Source organism: Vidua chalybeata, chromosome 25 (genome assembly GCF_026979565.1).
Source record: "Vidua chalybeata isolate OUT-0048 chromosome 25, bVidCha1 merged haplotype, whole genome shotgun sequence".
Taxonomy (NCBI): Eukaryota; Metazoa; Chordata; class Aves; order Passeriformes; family Viduidae; genus Vidua; species Vidua chalybeata.
In genome coordinates, this window is record NC_071554.1 from 6,730,244 (window position 1) to 6,744,077 (window position 13,834).

General features: G+C 45.3%; 1 protein-coding gene across 7 annotated transcripts in view; it reads left to right on the forward strand.

The window, feature by feature from the left end:
• Nucleotides 1–671: 671 nt before the first annotated feature.
• LOC128799825 (lethal(3)malignant brain tumor-like protein 4) overlaps nucleotides 672–13,834 on the forward strand; it is a 41,342-nt gene continuing 28,179 nt past the window's right edge. For 3 of the 7 annotated variants that reach the window (XR_008434842.1, XM_053964615.1, XM_053964618.1), the window contains exons 1-8: nucleotides 672–699; nucleotides 2,918–3,022; nucleotides 8,294–8,402; nucleotides 8,710–8,818; nucleotides 10,153–10,210; nucleotides 11,257–11,345; nucleotides 12,548–12,652; nucleotides 13,290–13,425. Coding sequence is in view for 6 of the 7 variants with exons in the window: in XM_053964615.1 (XP_053820590.1) it covers nucleotide 3,022; nucleotides 8,294–8,402; nucleotides 8,710–8,818; nucleotides 10,153–10,210; nucleotides 11,257–11,345; nucleotides 12,548–12,652; nucleotides 13,290–13,425 (607 nt within the window). In the remaining variant the exon portion in view is untranslated. Of the gene's footprint in view, nucleotides 700–2,761; nucleotides 2,831–2,917; nucleotides 3,151–8,293; nucleotides 8,403–8,709; nucleotides 8,819–10,152; nucleotides 10,211–11,256; nucleotides 11,346–12,547; nucleotides 12,653–13,289; nucleotides 13,426–13,834 lie in introns of those variants that run through there. The other 4 variants (XM_053964619.1, XM_053964617.1, XM_053964616.1 and 1 more) reach the window with 4 other exon arrangements.

A 13,834-nucleotide genomic window follows, 5' to 3' on the forward strand; every position in this document is an offset into this window, starting at 1 on the left:
CCACATCCCGTACCCCACACCCCGTACCCCACATCCAGTACCCCACACCCCGTACCCCACATCCCATATCCACATCCCGTACCCACATCCCGTACCCCACACCCCGTACCCCACATGCAGTACCCCACATCCAGTACCCACACCCCGTACCCCACACCCCGTACCCCACATCCAGTACCCCACACCCCGTACCCCACATCCCGTACCCACATCCCGTACCCCACACCCTGTACCCCACACCCCGTACCCCACATGCAGTACCCCACATCCAGTACCCACACCCCGTACCCCACACCCCGTACCCCACATCCAGTACCCCACACCAGTACCCCACACCCCGTACCCCACACCCCGTACCCCACATCCAGTACCCACACCCCGTACCCCACACCCCGTACCCCACACCCCGTACCCCACACCCCGTACCCCACATCCAGTACCCACACCCCGTACCCCACACCCCGTACCCCACATCCCGTACCCCACATCCAGTACCCACACCCCGTACCCCACACCCCGTACCCCACACCCCGTACCGCCCCGCTCCCGGTCCCCATCCCCTGCCAGCGCCGCCTCTCCCGGGCCGGGGCCGCGCATGCGCCCGGGGCCCGCGGGGCTCGCAGCGCTGCCTGGGCTCCGTCGGGAGGCCCCGGAGCGGCGGCGGGGCCGGGCCGGGCCGGGCCGGGCCGGGCCGGGCCGGTGAGTGAGGGGCGGGGGTCGGGGCCGGGCGGGGGCGCCGCCGCCATCTTGGGCGGGTGGGGGGCCGGGAGCGCAAATGGCGGCGCCGGGCCGGGCCCGCGGCGCGGAAAGTGCGTTTAAACCCCCAGGAGGGGCAAAACCACCGCAAAGCCGCCGACGCACGGCGGCAGAACGCGGGCTTAAGTTTTTTTTGTTTTTGTTTTTTGCACGGTCATAAAGCATTTACAGTTTCTGGGGTGGTGGTTGCCCAATTTTGACCCAAGAAGTTGAGGAGAAAATCGGGGTTATCCCTCCTGGGCGCCGCTCCGGTGAAACTCCTCGGGACTGTGACAACTCAGAAATATTAACAAACATATAAATCCAGTAGAAACAATTCTTGGAGACCTCCCCAAAACCAGAAGGATTTAAGTTTGGAAACAGACATTTTACATGACGGAACAAACAAAAAACCATCAAAGTTTTTGGCAGCAAATTCAAAGTGCAGAACTAATGGAATGGGGAGTTTGGGAGGGGAGGTCTGCGCTGAATAAATAGAGGGATAAATATAATCATTCAAAAGTATCGATCGGCTGCGGGTAGGGATCGGTGTGGGACAGTCCGAGTGATGTTTGGTGTCAGGAGAAAGGGATTAGGACACTTTTATGGGCTCCTGGTGCCGCAAGGAATCGGATTAGATTTATACTATGAAAACATTTAATTTATTCAATTACTGCCTAGATAAATTTTAAAAAATAGCCTGTAACTGGGATTAAGAGATAAAGAGCTCTGATATTTTGTACCAAATTGTAAAAGACCTTTCTGGTCCATGTTTTATTGTACAGTAAAACAGATGTAAAAAGGAGGGAAAACAGGGACTTGGTGCTTCAAACTTTCCTTCCCTACACAGCAATTAAGAGTAGTCTGGTGTGGTCTAATCAGCGTTTTGCTTCCTCAGTTTATGATCTATAATCTACTCAAGATTATACGTTTTTGAGGATGGGAACAGTCTTTTCCTGAGTGACTATTCCTGCTTGGCCATGGGAGATATGTAATAGTGATTAATAGGGGTCCCCAGGGTAGTCTGCTGGATTGCAGTCTTACAAAGTAATTACAGATGCAATTAAAACAGAGGATGTTTTTGGCCTCTGTGCACTGGTTTTGCCCTAAAATTGATTGCATCTTATACTGCAAGTAATCCCATTAAAGGCGAACATGTGTGAAATGAATTGTAATTCCCGGTGAGTGCTGGGGTGGAATCAGAGCCCAGTTTGAGCTGCTGAGGACAGCTGGGTGCAGCGGCTGGGCAGGTTGTGCAGGTTGTCCGTTTGTCTTGGCCAGAGGTGATTTATTCTGGCTTCAGGGTTACGTCGCCATAACGAGCAAGTTGCAGGAGGGTGAGTGGGTACACAGCCAGATGTACTCTGCAGACTGCTGCCCCACTGACTCCTCAGGACCCAGGGTGTGTTTTCCTTGTACCAGCCATGCTGTTTGTCAGCAGTTTTATCACCAATTCTTCATTTACTGAAATTTTAAGGCTTTACACTGATTTTTAAAAGTAGCATTGTGAATTTATTTAAAGCAGTGTCTGCAGTCTTACTTTAAATGTGCTTAAAATTGTGTTGGTTTATCTGCAGGAGAAGGCCTTATCTCACTTCTATCTTCATGCAAAGCATTTAGTGCAGATCCTTCTGGTATGACAACATATTCCATTGGTGTTGAGGGATGTGGAATTGAGGATGAAGCTTCAGTGTAACCCCCTTGTCCTTTTCCATGAGTGCTGGTAGTTTTTTGAGAGATGTGCTTGCATGTGCTGCAAGCCTGACGCTGGCACATGGAATCAGATTCTCTCAGGATGATGATGGAGATCTTAAAATCATGGAATACCCCGCGTTGGAAGGGAGCCACAGAGATCATCGAGTCCAAGTGCTGGCACAGGACACCCCAACAATCCCACTGTCAGACCATAAGGTGCAGAGTGTCCGTGTGCCAGTCCATGCCTCGCCTCTGGCAGGAAAGTGTTCTGGAGGATAAATCCCATTCTCAGAATTGCACAGTTTGAATATCAAGGAAATGTAGATAAACTGGATCAAAACCAGATTGACCCACAGCAGTGATTACTCAGACATTTACAGTCTCTCTGTGAAATAACAAGGTGATTCCTGAGTTGCAGTGTCAGTTCTTCTTCCCCACACACTGTTCTCTCTGTCCCATATTTTCTGTAATTTTTAATCTATTTCAGCCTTTCCTCAAGCCCTCCAATTGTGCTGCATGGGCACGAGAGCGGGAAGAAGGAGACACAGTGGGATGAAAAATCAGATTGGAGACTTGGGGGAAAAATGACCAAGTGAGTCCTTGTTAAGGAAGCCTGGCAGCTGCACACCTCTGCACGTGGAATCAATTAGCAACCAAAGCCATCAGAGATCTGAGCAAACCCTCTTTCTCCTAATTAGCATCACTCACTGTGCTCCACAGGTGAGGTGAGAGGGCAGATGTGCTTTGCTGAATTTGGCGGATTCTCTTCCAGAGAATGGTTTAATTTACTGGTAAAACACTTCACCCCCAAGGAATGGGTGTTCTGTTGCTAGGTTTAGCATCTTTTGGCTCATCTCCTGTTTGTTTTGTTTTGGTTTTTTAATTTCGGATTGAATCCAGCAAAGTGATGGGATAAATGCATGGTGGAGCTAAGCAAACAGGTAGAGGTTCTATTCATGAATCACACAGAATTTGCTTTGACAACCCTATTTATGTTGTAGCTTTTAAACTGTTTGAAAGGCTGAGAGAATCGGAATTGTTCAGCCTGGAGAAGAGAAGGCTTCAAGGTGACCTAATTGCAGCTTTCCAGTGCCTAAAGGGAACCTACAAGAAAGCTGGAGAGAGACTATTTACAAGGGCCTGGAGCGACAGGGGAAGCAGGAATGGCTTCACACTGACAGAGGCAGGTTTAGATGAGATATTAGGAAGGAATTCTTCTCTGTGAGAAGAGGAGCAGCTTTGCTCAGCTCCCGCCCTGTTTCAGGGCAGAAGGGTGATTTGTCAATCAGTTATTCCTGAAACAGCACAGTATCAGATGGTTCCCTCAATGCCAGGTGCTTCTTGAATGGGATTTTGCCTCCTGGTCCATGGAAGCTTAGTCAGAAGTGCTGCAAATTTCATGTTAATACTTGATTTACAGTCTTTGGGTTTATTGCACCATTGCATTCGTCACCAGGGAGAGACACTGGAATTCTCATGTCATTGGAAGTGATCCTGGCAGCACCTGGAATGGGATTTCTGTTGAAATGTTTCTCTTCCCATCAAGACTGATGGTGCTTATAGAAGTGTAGTGAACCCCTATCCACCCATTTAGCCTTTACACTCACTTGGAGTGAACCTTTACCCTTTTTTCTTCCTGTTTTTTAAATTTTTCATCTCCTAACAAAGGCAAGATGGATGTTAAAAGCCAAAGCTGAGGTGGTTTCCCAAGCCTGCAGTGGTTCAGGCACAGAAATGGGATCAAAACCTGAGTATTTCTGACCTCTTCCTGTGGATTCCCTATCTAAAGACAAAGCATAGAGGTCTGGGTGGAAGCATATTAATTAGGCTTCATTATCTCTGCCAGCCTGGCAATCATTTATCATTTCATAAATCTGAATCTGCAACTTGGAACTGAATGACTCATCTCAGTTTTGCAGTATCTTCTTTTGCCTTAATGTTTCTGAGACTTAAAATGCTAAATATGAATAGAAATCAAAAACTGGGACAAATGAGGAATCTTTGGGCCTGACTATGGTTCTTCAAAATGTTTCATGTTAGTTTCTGCTCTCTTTTTAATTGCCCCATTTGCTTCCTTTTATTGGGTTGTCTTGATTTTATTGCAGATTTTACTGATAAGGGAGCATTATAAGAAAAGCAATTTCTTTATTATATTTTTCTGTGGGTTTTACTGGATTTATAAAATGCAGAGATGAGAAAGACCAAATATTTTATTAGGTCTTCTCTGCTTAAGTTCAAGATTATTTTCTACATTGTGATTTTTAACAATTTTCCTGGCCCAATTTGAAGTAAAATCTCCAAGTTAATTACTTCTGTCCAAGTAACTTCCAAACTCCTTCTCCCAGAGGGAGCTTTGTAAATAATCTTGGTGCTTGAGCTTCTTTATTTTTAAAGCCTGAAAGCAAAGAATAAAATCTAAAAAGGGATGGGCTTGCCCTTGTTGAAACTGGCAACCAAATATTTGCTACAAACAAACGTTTATAGATGTACAAGGCTATATCAAATATTAATGTATTCAATAGCACCCTGTGCAAGGCTCATTTAGTCCAATTCCTGCCTCTCCCTGCAGCTGTGGGATGTGGATGTGTTCTGTGACCCTCAATGTGGACACTGGCCGCAGATGTTCTGCACCTGCAGCTCCAATAAGCCAGTGGAAGCTGGGGAGCTCCTACAGAGGTTATCCTGTGCTACCCAGACTTAATTGCTATTGCCATTTGCAAACGTCTGTCCTGCTTTTGGCCCAGTTAAAATAATCAAAGAGCCGTGGTGGTGCTGGAATTGGAGCTGCAGGAATGCTGAAGTGTCCTGTGTTGTCCTGCATCAGGCCCGTGGGTTTGCCTTTGGCTGAATTAGGCTCACGCTGAACGTGTAGGTAGAAAGTTGAGCACCTGGAAGGCTTCAGGTCAGGAATGGAGTTCAGGGGCAAACAGGGCTCTCACGAATCAGAACCAAGGTCTGATGGCCACAAACATAGAGGAGGGGGATAACAACATTCTGTGTTAGAGGAGGGGGAGGGCTGTTGACATTTGCAAATTAAGGTATTCAGCTGTTCTGTTCCTTTGTGCTGAAAACAAATACACAGAATTGCCTTCAAGGCTGCAAGTTCTGAGTCTTGGGGAGAAAAAGATCAATTTCAAGTGAAATAAATTTGAGCTGAAGGAACTTGAGAGCTCTGAAAAATCAGGTTGTTGTTACCGCATCAGGCATTCAGAATCAGGCCCCTGACATTTGACCTGTGTTCATAATCTTCCTTTTCTTCCTCCTCCTCCCTTTGAGCAGTAGCTATGAGGAAACAATTCTGCCAACAGATGTGGATAAACCTTCATGCTTGGAGTGTTCTGAGATCAGCGGTGTACACTCCCATAAAACATGGAATTGGTCCATTGACTCCTTTGGGTTATTTTGCAGTGGTGTAACTTTTGCCCTGTGTTCAATCCAAGTCATTATGCTTCTGCTCCTTACCCGGCAGTAACATTCCATTGCAGAAACAGCTTCACTTTTATTGATTCCTCCTAATAGCAGAGAATCAACAAATCACCACGTTATTTATTAGACTGAAAGACACCAAATAATAATGTGTTGTTTTATATTAGATGATCAAGTGTAAGAGCCCTCAGTACCCTGGTTAATGTGTCTGGTTGGAATGTTCAGCTGGAACACAATAAGTGGCTGCCCAGAGAGCTGTCCTTAAGATGCCAAATATGTATTTTTTTTCCCATTTAATCCTTTTTCCTCCTCTCTCTTCCTCCTGTATTCCAATTCTTACATGCACAAAATGCATTTTTCCTTAATACCATTCAAGAACATCTCTGGAAGGACAGATTATTTCTGGAGGGTTTGTGTGGATTTCATATTAGCAAACCTGCTTTACTGAGCTCTGTTGTGTAAAGGAAGATGCAGTCCTGATAGTAAATTCTGCATTTCCAGAACTTAGGAAGGAGGGATAGAGCTGTGGGATGAAACTGGAGGTTTCCCCGTGATCAGCCAGGCCTCACCCTCAGATCAGAGACTGTTAGTAAAGACGCTCGTTGTGTTTCTAATACAAATCTATGTGTTCTGGGATTGGGGCTGGGCTTCCCCAGCTCACCTGGCCACAGGTGCACTGTGAGATTTTGGCAGGAGGCAGCCCCAGCCTCTGTCTGCACCGGTTTGGGCAGAAGCAGAGCTGTTCATTCATGTGCAGGGGCATCACTGCCTTGGAGACCTCTGCTCCTGCAGTGCCACGGGCACCTTCCCCGCTCCTGGGCACAGGAACTCTGTCTGGAACAGCATGTGCAGCTTGGAGATCTCCTTCCACTGTCCTTCTGCCATGGCACTGAGCTGTGCCACCAGCCTCAGCCCCTGGAATCTGCCCCGGGATGGTGCTGCTCCTGAAGTGTTTGAGGGAGGTGAACTGGATGGAATCCTGCAGGAAGCTGAGTCCACTTAGAATTATCATTTCTTCAGAATGGGACATTTCTCTTTGTGTTGAAATGAAGTGATGCTCTGTCTCCTTGGGGGTGGAGAGAAGGACGTGAGCTTTTCAGAAGCAAGTCCAGCATCTTTGAAGCTTTAAGAAATACAAGCTTTAGATAAAGAGAGGGAAGAACATTTGGGATGAAGCTTTGATAGGGTGCTGGAGGCAGGATCCTGAGGCCAGAAAGCACATAGGAGTAGAAGATGGAGGGGGCTTCTCCACTCAACAAAGGAGCCCTGTTTCAGAGTGAAGCAAATGCTTTCAGACTGAGGTTTCAATGAAGTGCAGATGGCTGAGAAAAGATCTCAGACTAATGAAGTGCTTGGAATAAAAGCTTTGGAGCAGAGCTTGCAAATGCAACCACCTTTGACTTGCCTCTTTCTTTCTGGAGTTCAGTAGCTCCATAATGCACGCAGTAAAGATGATCAAGGAATGGGTAATCTTTGCAGCTATTTGCTCATCAGAAAGATGGTTTTCTAGTTTAATTTTTTTATGCTTGGTTGCATTTGCAGGTCAGGAGTAATAAAAGATGCACAGTGACACTATTTAACAGACTTTAATAATTTTATCTGGACCAGTAAAGTGTTCCTGCATGCCCTGTGTTTTAAGCTCCAAAGCTTAAATCTCTGAAGTCTGCCACATATCATGCTTTTTCCAAAGCTGCCCTGTATGTGTGTGGATGGGTTTTCTAGTTCTGCACCTGGATTTCCTGTGATGTCCTTAGCAGGACAGGCTGTGTGTGTGCAAGGCTGTGCTGGAGCAGGGATGAGTGTCAAAGCCCTCTCTCCTTCCCAGCTCTCCCTCCTCCCCTTAGTGGCACACGGAGATAGGAATGGGGGTTATGGTCAGTTCATCACAAGGTTGTTTCTGTTGCTGCTCAGAGAGGAGTCAGAGTCCTTCCCTGCTCCAGCAGGGAATTCCTCTCGTGGGAGACAATTTTTCATGAACTTCTCAAAGTGAGTCCTTCCCATGGGCAGCAGTTCTCCACAAACTGCTGCGACGTGGGTCATTCTTCCCCGGGGTCAGCCCTTCAGGCTGTTCAGCATCACTTACTTTGTAAATCACCAGTTTCCTTTGATTAAATTACTCACTGTTTCAGCAGAGCTCCCTCACAGGTAGTGTCAAGGAGTCATTAACATTTGAAAAGACCTTTAAGATCATCAAGTCAACCAAGATGTGCCTGAGAGTACTATTGGAGACCAGTGCTCCAAAATTAAAACATTACCAATAAAAGGGGGTTTTCTCTACTGAGGTAGTGTGGCAGAACACAGATGATAGTTACTTCCCTCACAATGGGATACTGAGTGTCAAGTAATGAAAGTTTGTAAAGGACTTTGACAGAACTCATTGCCTGAAAGGTGTTTTAACATTTTAATTTGATAGTTGTCTTTTTCTTTACTTCTGCAGTGCCAAGACAAGCTGTGCCCTGCTCTGATTCCCAAACCTGTGGGCAAATGGATTACTTTGAGAATGGAAAGATTTGTACTCAAACAGGCTCCCAGCAGCACAGGGAGAGGTACAGAAATCCCAGATTTTTCCCATCTTTTGTTTGAAAACATTTAAAGGGAGCATGGTGTTACTGTGAGTAAAGTGATCCTGTCAGACCAATTGTTACAGTTCTATATCCAGGAAATCCTTCAGACACCTTTCATTTCTTCAGGTCCTCAGCCCAGGCCTCCTCATTCCAAGAGATTCAGAGACACTGGAAACAGTGCAGGAATTATGTTTTAATTTTATATTGCTCTTAATTTTGGATGTTTAATGATGTCAAAGACATTCCAGATGATTGCAGAGACAGCAAATAATGGAAATCTTACTACCAGCAGTGGCTGTCAGGTGACTGAGGCTGGCAGACCTGTCAGACGTCTCCGGAGGAAGAGAAGATTGCCTCTGGATTCAGAGGATGAGGAGGAAAATGCATATGAGGATGAGGTAAATGAGGCTGCATGCACTTCCTTTAATGAGAGCTGTGAAAAGCAGGGGCAGTTGGCTCAGGGCTCCTTGTGCAGTGCCAACTGGGCTGAGGGAGCTTGTTCTGTACCTGGGGAATGGTCTGGGTCTGATCCTGATTTACATCAGTGATGGGAATAATAACTGTTCTGAGGAGTCACAGGGGTGAATGAATAGCTCAGGTGAAGTGAAAGTCGGGAGTTCACAGTAATAACACCACATGTCTCCAGAATAACTACACTCAAATACTGTTGTGAGATATTGAAGATCAGTGTCAAACCACAGGGTTTGTTTGGATTTTATTACATACTTGGACATACTCTCACTGCACTACTAGAAACCTGTATTAGTGGTGCATAAACAGCAGTACCTCAATCCTGAGCTGATCTTTCCTTCGGTTTCCTGCAGCCCCTAACTCCCTCCTGGGGCCCTGTGCTCTGCTCCTGCCCATCAGTACCTCTCTGAGCCATTTGATGTTTATTCACATAACACAGGGCTCTGTATGGCAGAACAGGGGCAGTAAAGCTGCAGCCTCTGCTGTCATGGGCAGTTTAACTCAGCGTCTTGCTCAGCTTTTCTCTGGGATGTGGGTGAGATGTTTTAAGGGATGGATGTTTTCAGAAGTCCTTGCAGTCTCTCTCTTCCCCCTTCTCCTCGTTCTCATTAGAAACTGCCCCCCGTCCCTTCTGGGAATGTTTGGCAGGCAGCTTTGCATGGCACATTTTGCCTGGTTTTGGTTTGGCTCTGAGAAATGACAGCCTGGGAGGAATCAAGCCCGAGTTTGCAAACACACAGAAGAAACGGGAATGCATGGAGTATGACACAGAGAGACCACATTGTCTGGGGTACTTATCTATGACAGGAGTTACTTGAAGGTTCTGCTTCCTTCAGGGCTTCATAAATTCCTTTTTCCCCCTGTATCCATTCCCTGGCGTAGATGGATGTAAGAAAGGGAAGGGAAAAAGAGTGTTCCAGTAAGGCTGCTGATGTGAGCAGCAAATCCTGCATTGCAGAAAGGCAAATCCTCTGTATTGTAATGGAGATTTTGGTCCTGTGCTTGTCTTTAACAGCCACATTTAAATGAACTTCAGTAGCATATATTAAATAACTTGTAAAGCACTTTGGGATACCAAGATCACTGTTATCTGTGTAACATTCCCTCCTGATGTTCTTTCAGGGTTGTTCAAGAGACAGCAATGCTGGCTAGTACTCCTTTTAGTTACCTGTTACTTCCATGTTGTTACCTGCATTGTGAGATGATCAGAGGGAGGGAAAAACAACCTTGCTAAACTTCTTTTTAACATATCTGTGTCTAGGAGAAGAATAAATCAAATAATATGAAAAGCCGCAGAAACACTAAACCAATAAAACAAGGTGAGCTAAGCTCATAGTCTCTTTTCTTTAATGTTTATAGATATATTTTTTAGTAGCTATTATAAAGTTAATAATAATAAACAGAAGAATAAAGGACAGGAGAGCTCATTTCACATTCAGAACAGCTTATTAGGTACATAACCCTCTTACCACAGTCAGCTTTGGAGGTGTATTAGCAGGAATATCCTGGATTTGCCTGCATGATGGACACAGGGTAAGGATCTGGAAGGAGTCAGCTTCATCCAGAGCTCACTGAAGACAATAAGAATCTTTTTTTCATTGACTTTGGAGAGCTTCAGCCACAGCCTACAGTGCTAAGTAAAAAATAAATTGTAAACAACGTGATTGATTGTAGACTATGAGTTAAATGTATTATATAACTTAAATCAGTCAATATGTAACTGGGGGGAGAGTTTTAATATACATTTAGAATGTAATTTTCTGTATGTATGACTGTGGTTCTACCAGAATGAATTCAAGTTGTTTTCATCATCTGGGAGCTGCCTCTCTAGTAGATGCATTGTGTTATTAGGAGGTTATAAATATATATGTGTATATAAAAAATATTGTGAACTTAGCAAAAAATCACTTGGTTTTTAATTTATTTTATTTTAGGCTTATTTTAGCTGCAATTCTATGCCTCTCTGTGATGCCTGTTAGTTTATATTTAACCCCTTATTCCTCTGTGAAATGTCAGGAGGACGAATTAATTCCAGCAATTTTAAGTTATTCTGTCTTGTCCAGTCTTTCCCTTGGCACCTTTCGTTGAGCAGCTTGCCAGCAGTCCAGGTGCCACAGTTCATTTGACCTGTGATACAATAAATTTTCATTTCCTGGGGAATGAGCACAGTTTTCCTATTGCTGGAATTTCCAAAAGCAAGCAAAAGCAAAGAAGGAAAGCAAAACCTTTCCTCAAAAGTTGAGTAACACTGCCTCTTCTGGGGTGCCACAGCAAATGTGGGAGGAGGAGGAGAAGAGATGAGGAGAAGCAGAGCAGGAGGCAGCAGAGAGAAGCATTCATTTTCTCGTTGTTTTTGATTAATTAGTGCTTCCTGGAAAGAAGAAGGTATGGAACTGGTCTTCCTACTTGGAAGAGGAACAGATGCCAGCTGCTCCCCAGAAGCTGTTCAGAGAGGTTGGCAGTTTTTTTCACTCTCTTGCTGTTTTTCTCGGGCAACATGACAGGATTTCTGGCAGTCACAGGATTGCCAGCTCGGTGGAGGTGGGACTGGAGACCACCCTGAAGCTAGCACTTGTATTTCTGAGTTGTTCTGGTACAAGTAGGCCAGGGAAGCAGGCGTTTGCCCTGGGCGTCTCATCCCAAACCAGGGTGTAAAAAATGCTGGTTGACTCTCACAGACAAGCAGCAGCTGTTTGGATCTGCTCTGCTCTGGACCAGAGGCTGTCAGGCAGCTTCCAAGGAGGGCTGCAGAGGGACAGCCTGCTGCCTGTCGCGTGTGCTGTGGGACTGCCCAGAGCCCTGGGACTGCCCAGAGCCCTCCCAGCCTGTCCCTGTGGGAAGCCGTGAGTCTGCTGGCTCGGGCAGTGGTGTGGGCACGCTGGGGAGTGCCAGGAGGGAGGCTGGGCTTGTGTCAGTCACACGGCAGTGCCAGAGGCTGAGTTCAGCCTTGGCGAGGCTGCCTCTGCACCCCAGTTAAATGTGCAGCTCCCAGGGAGCTCTTCAGAGCCCAGGGCTGTTGGTCCTTCCAGAGGGAGCTTAAAAGGAAGGTCCAGTCCTGCAGTCCTGCACTGGGTCATTTGGAATCCCAGTTCAGGGTGCTTTTAAACTTTTACTGTATTTCAGCTGTTTCACTTGGATTAGAGACTGCAGATAAATGAAAAACACAAATGTTTTCTGGAATAACTGTAAAACTGGGCTGCAGATCAAGCCTGCCTTGTCCCTTTCACCATTTGAAGATGACAAGTTACCTTTTGGTGAGAGTCTGGACTGACACAAAGTGATTGTAGCTTTCCCAGCTCTTTGATTCTGCGTTGATCTGGGAAGGGGATTCTTTTGTGTTTGAGAAGAGATCATTTCTGCATCTGCTCAAAGATGTGTTTGTAGCTAATTGCAACAGTGCAGTGGTTTTGAGAGATTAATTAGAAAAATGAGTAAATGTGAAATATGGTGATGGTGCCATTACTGATCCCTGAGCGTGCTGTCTGTTGATCCCTCCTGTCTGTTGGAGCCACAGTCACTTGGGGTGGGATTTTCTTCTCTGAGTTGAGCATTTGAAGCCTGAAATACAAAAATTGAAGCCTTAAGTATGTTATGACTGCTCTGCAATAGATTTTGTCTTTAGGAATTAAAAGCAAGTGTTTCTTCCCCCCTCACAGTATCAGTCGTTCCCACAAGGCCGAAATGGATTTAAAGTTGGAATGAAATTGGAAGGGGTGGATCCTGAACACCCCTCTCGATTCTGTGTTCTCACCGTGGCTGAGGTAGTTGCTTTTCTTGTCTTTGATTCCAAAAGTCCCATGTACATCTAGAATTTTTTTTTCAGTAAAAAGTAGAAACGTAAGAGTAATAGTCCTTCAGTTAGTTAATTAATGGTAGGAGTTCAAGGTGACACTGAAGGAAAGGTGTTATGTAATTAAGGATCTTTGCCTGAAATCCTACTGGCAGATTTTTACACTTGTAACTAAGAATAGCAAACCTATTAATTGCCTGTAGTGAACAAGTATGAAAGAGAACAATGCCATGAGGCCCTAAGACTTAATAAATATAAACAAGTCAGAATACTTTTATGCAGCTTCAGTTATGTGAAATCTGGGCTGATCTGGTATAGACATTTAAGTTTCTGGGGCTGCTTTTGTACCCCCCATGCATGTGTGCATGGCATGGAGCAGGGGCTCAGGGAGGTTCCACTGACCAGTTCTATTTCCAGCTGTTTGAAGTGGGGAGAGAGGAGCATGGAAACTGGGAGAGCAAAGGAGTTAAAATACAACTAGAGTTTCTGAGAAATAAATGAGATCCTAAGTTACCTTCTCAGAAAGTCAGATATGAGGGAGTGTTTTATTAGTGATTATTTTTCTCTTCTCTGACCCTTGGTGATAATCAGAGCTTCTCTCACTGTAGGTTCAGGGGTACAGGATGCGACTGCACTTTGATGGTTACCCAGAGTGCTACGACTTCTGGGCTAATGCTGATTCCTCAGACATCCACCCTGTGGGCTGGTGTGAAAAAACAAGCCATAAGCTGCTCCCTCCTAAAGGTATTACAGAAAATAGAGCTGTGTACAAGAAACCATAAATTCTACTAAGATGTCCTGGCTCTGCATATTTCATTTTTAGTGTGATTTCATCTTGGAACTCTATCTGAGGGGCTAAAGGGAAGAGGTTTAACTAACACAATGACTCACAAAAGAGCAAAATATCTTCCCTGTGATATTCCCAAAGACTGACATTGTTAGTCACAGTAGAAACTCTGGACTGAATGTCTGTCTGTGCTTCAGAACTTGTTTCTTTCCTGCGTTCAGTTCTTTCCTGCATTCAATTTCCTAGAAACATTTGAAGGTTGAGATTAATGATTGGACATTATGGTGAAAAAGAGAGAGCTGGTTTAGCTGAAATGCACAGCCTCTGGAGATCGTAGCAGGGCAGTTGTCACGCAAAGTTTATATT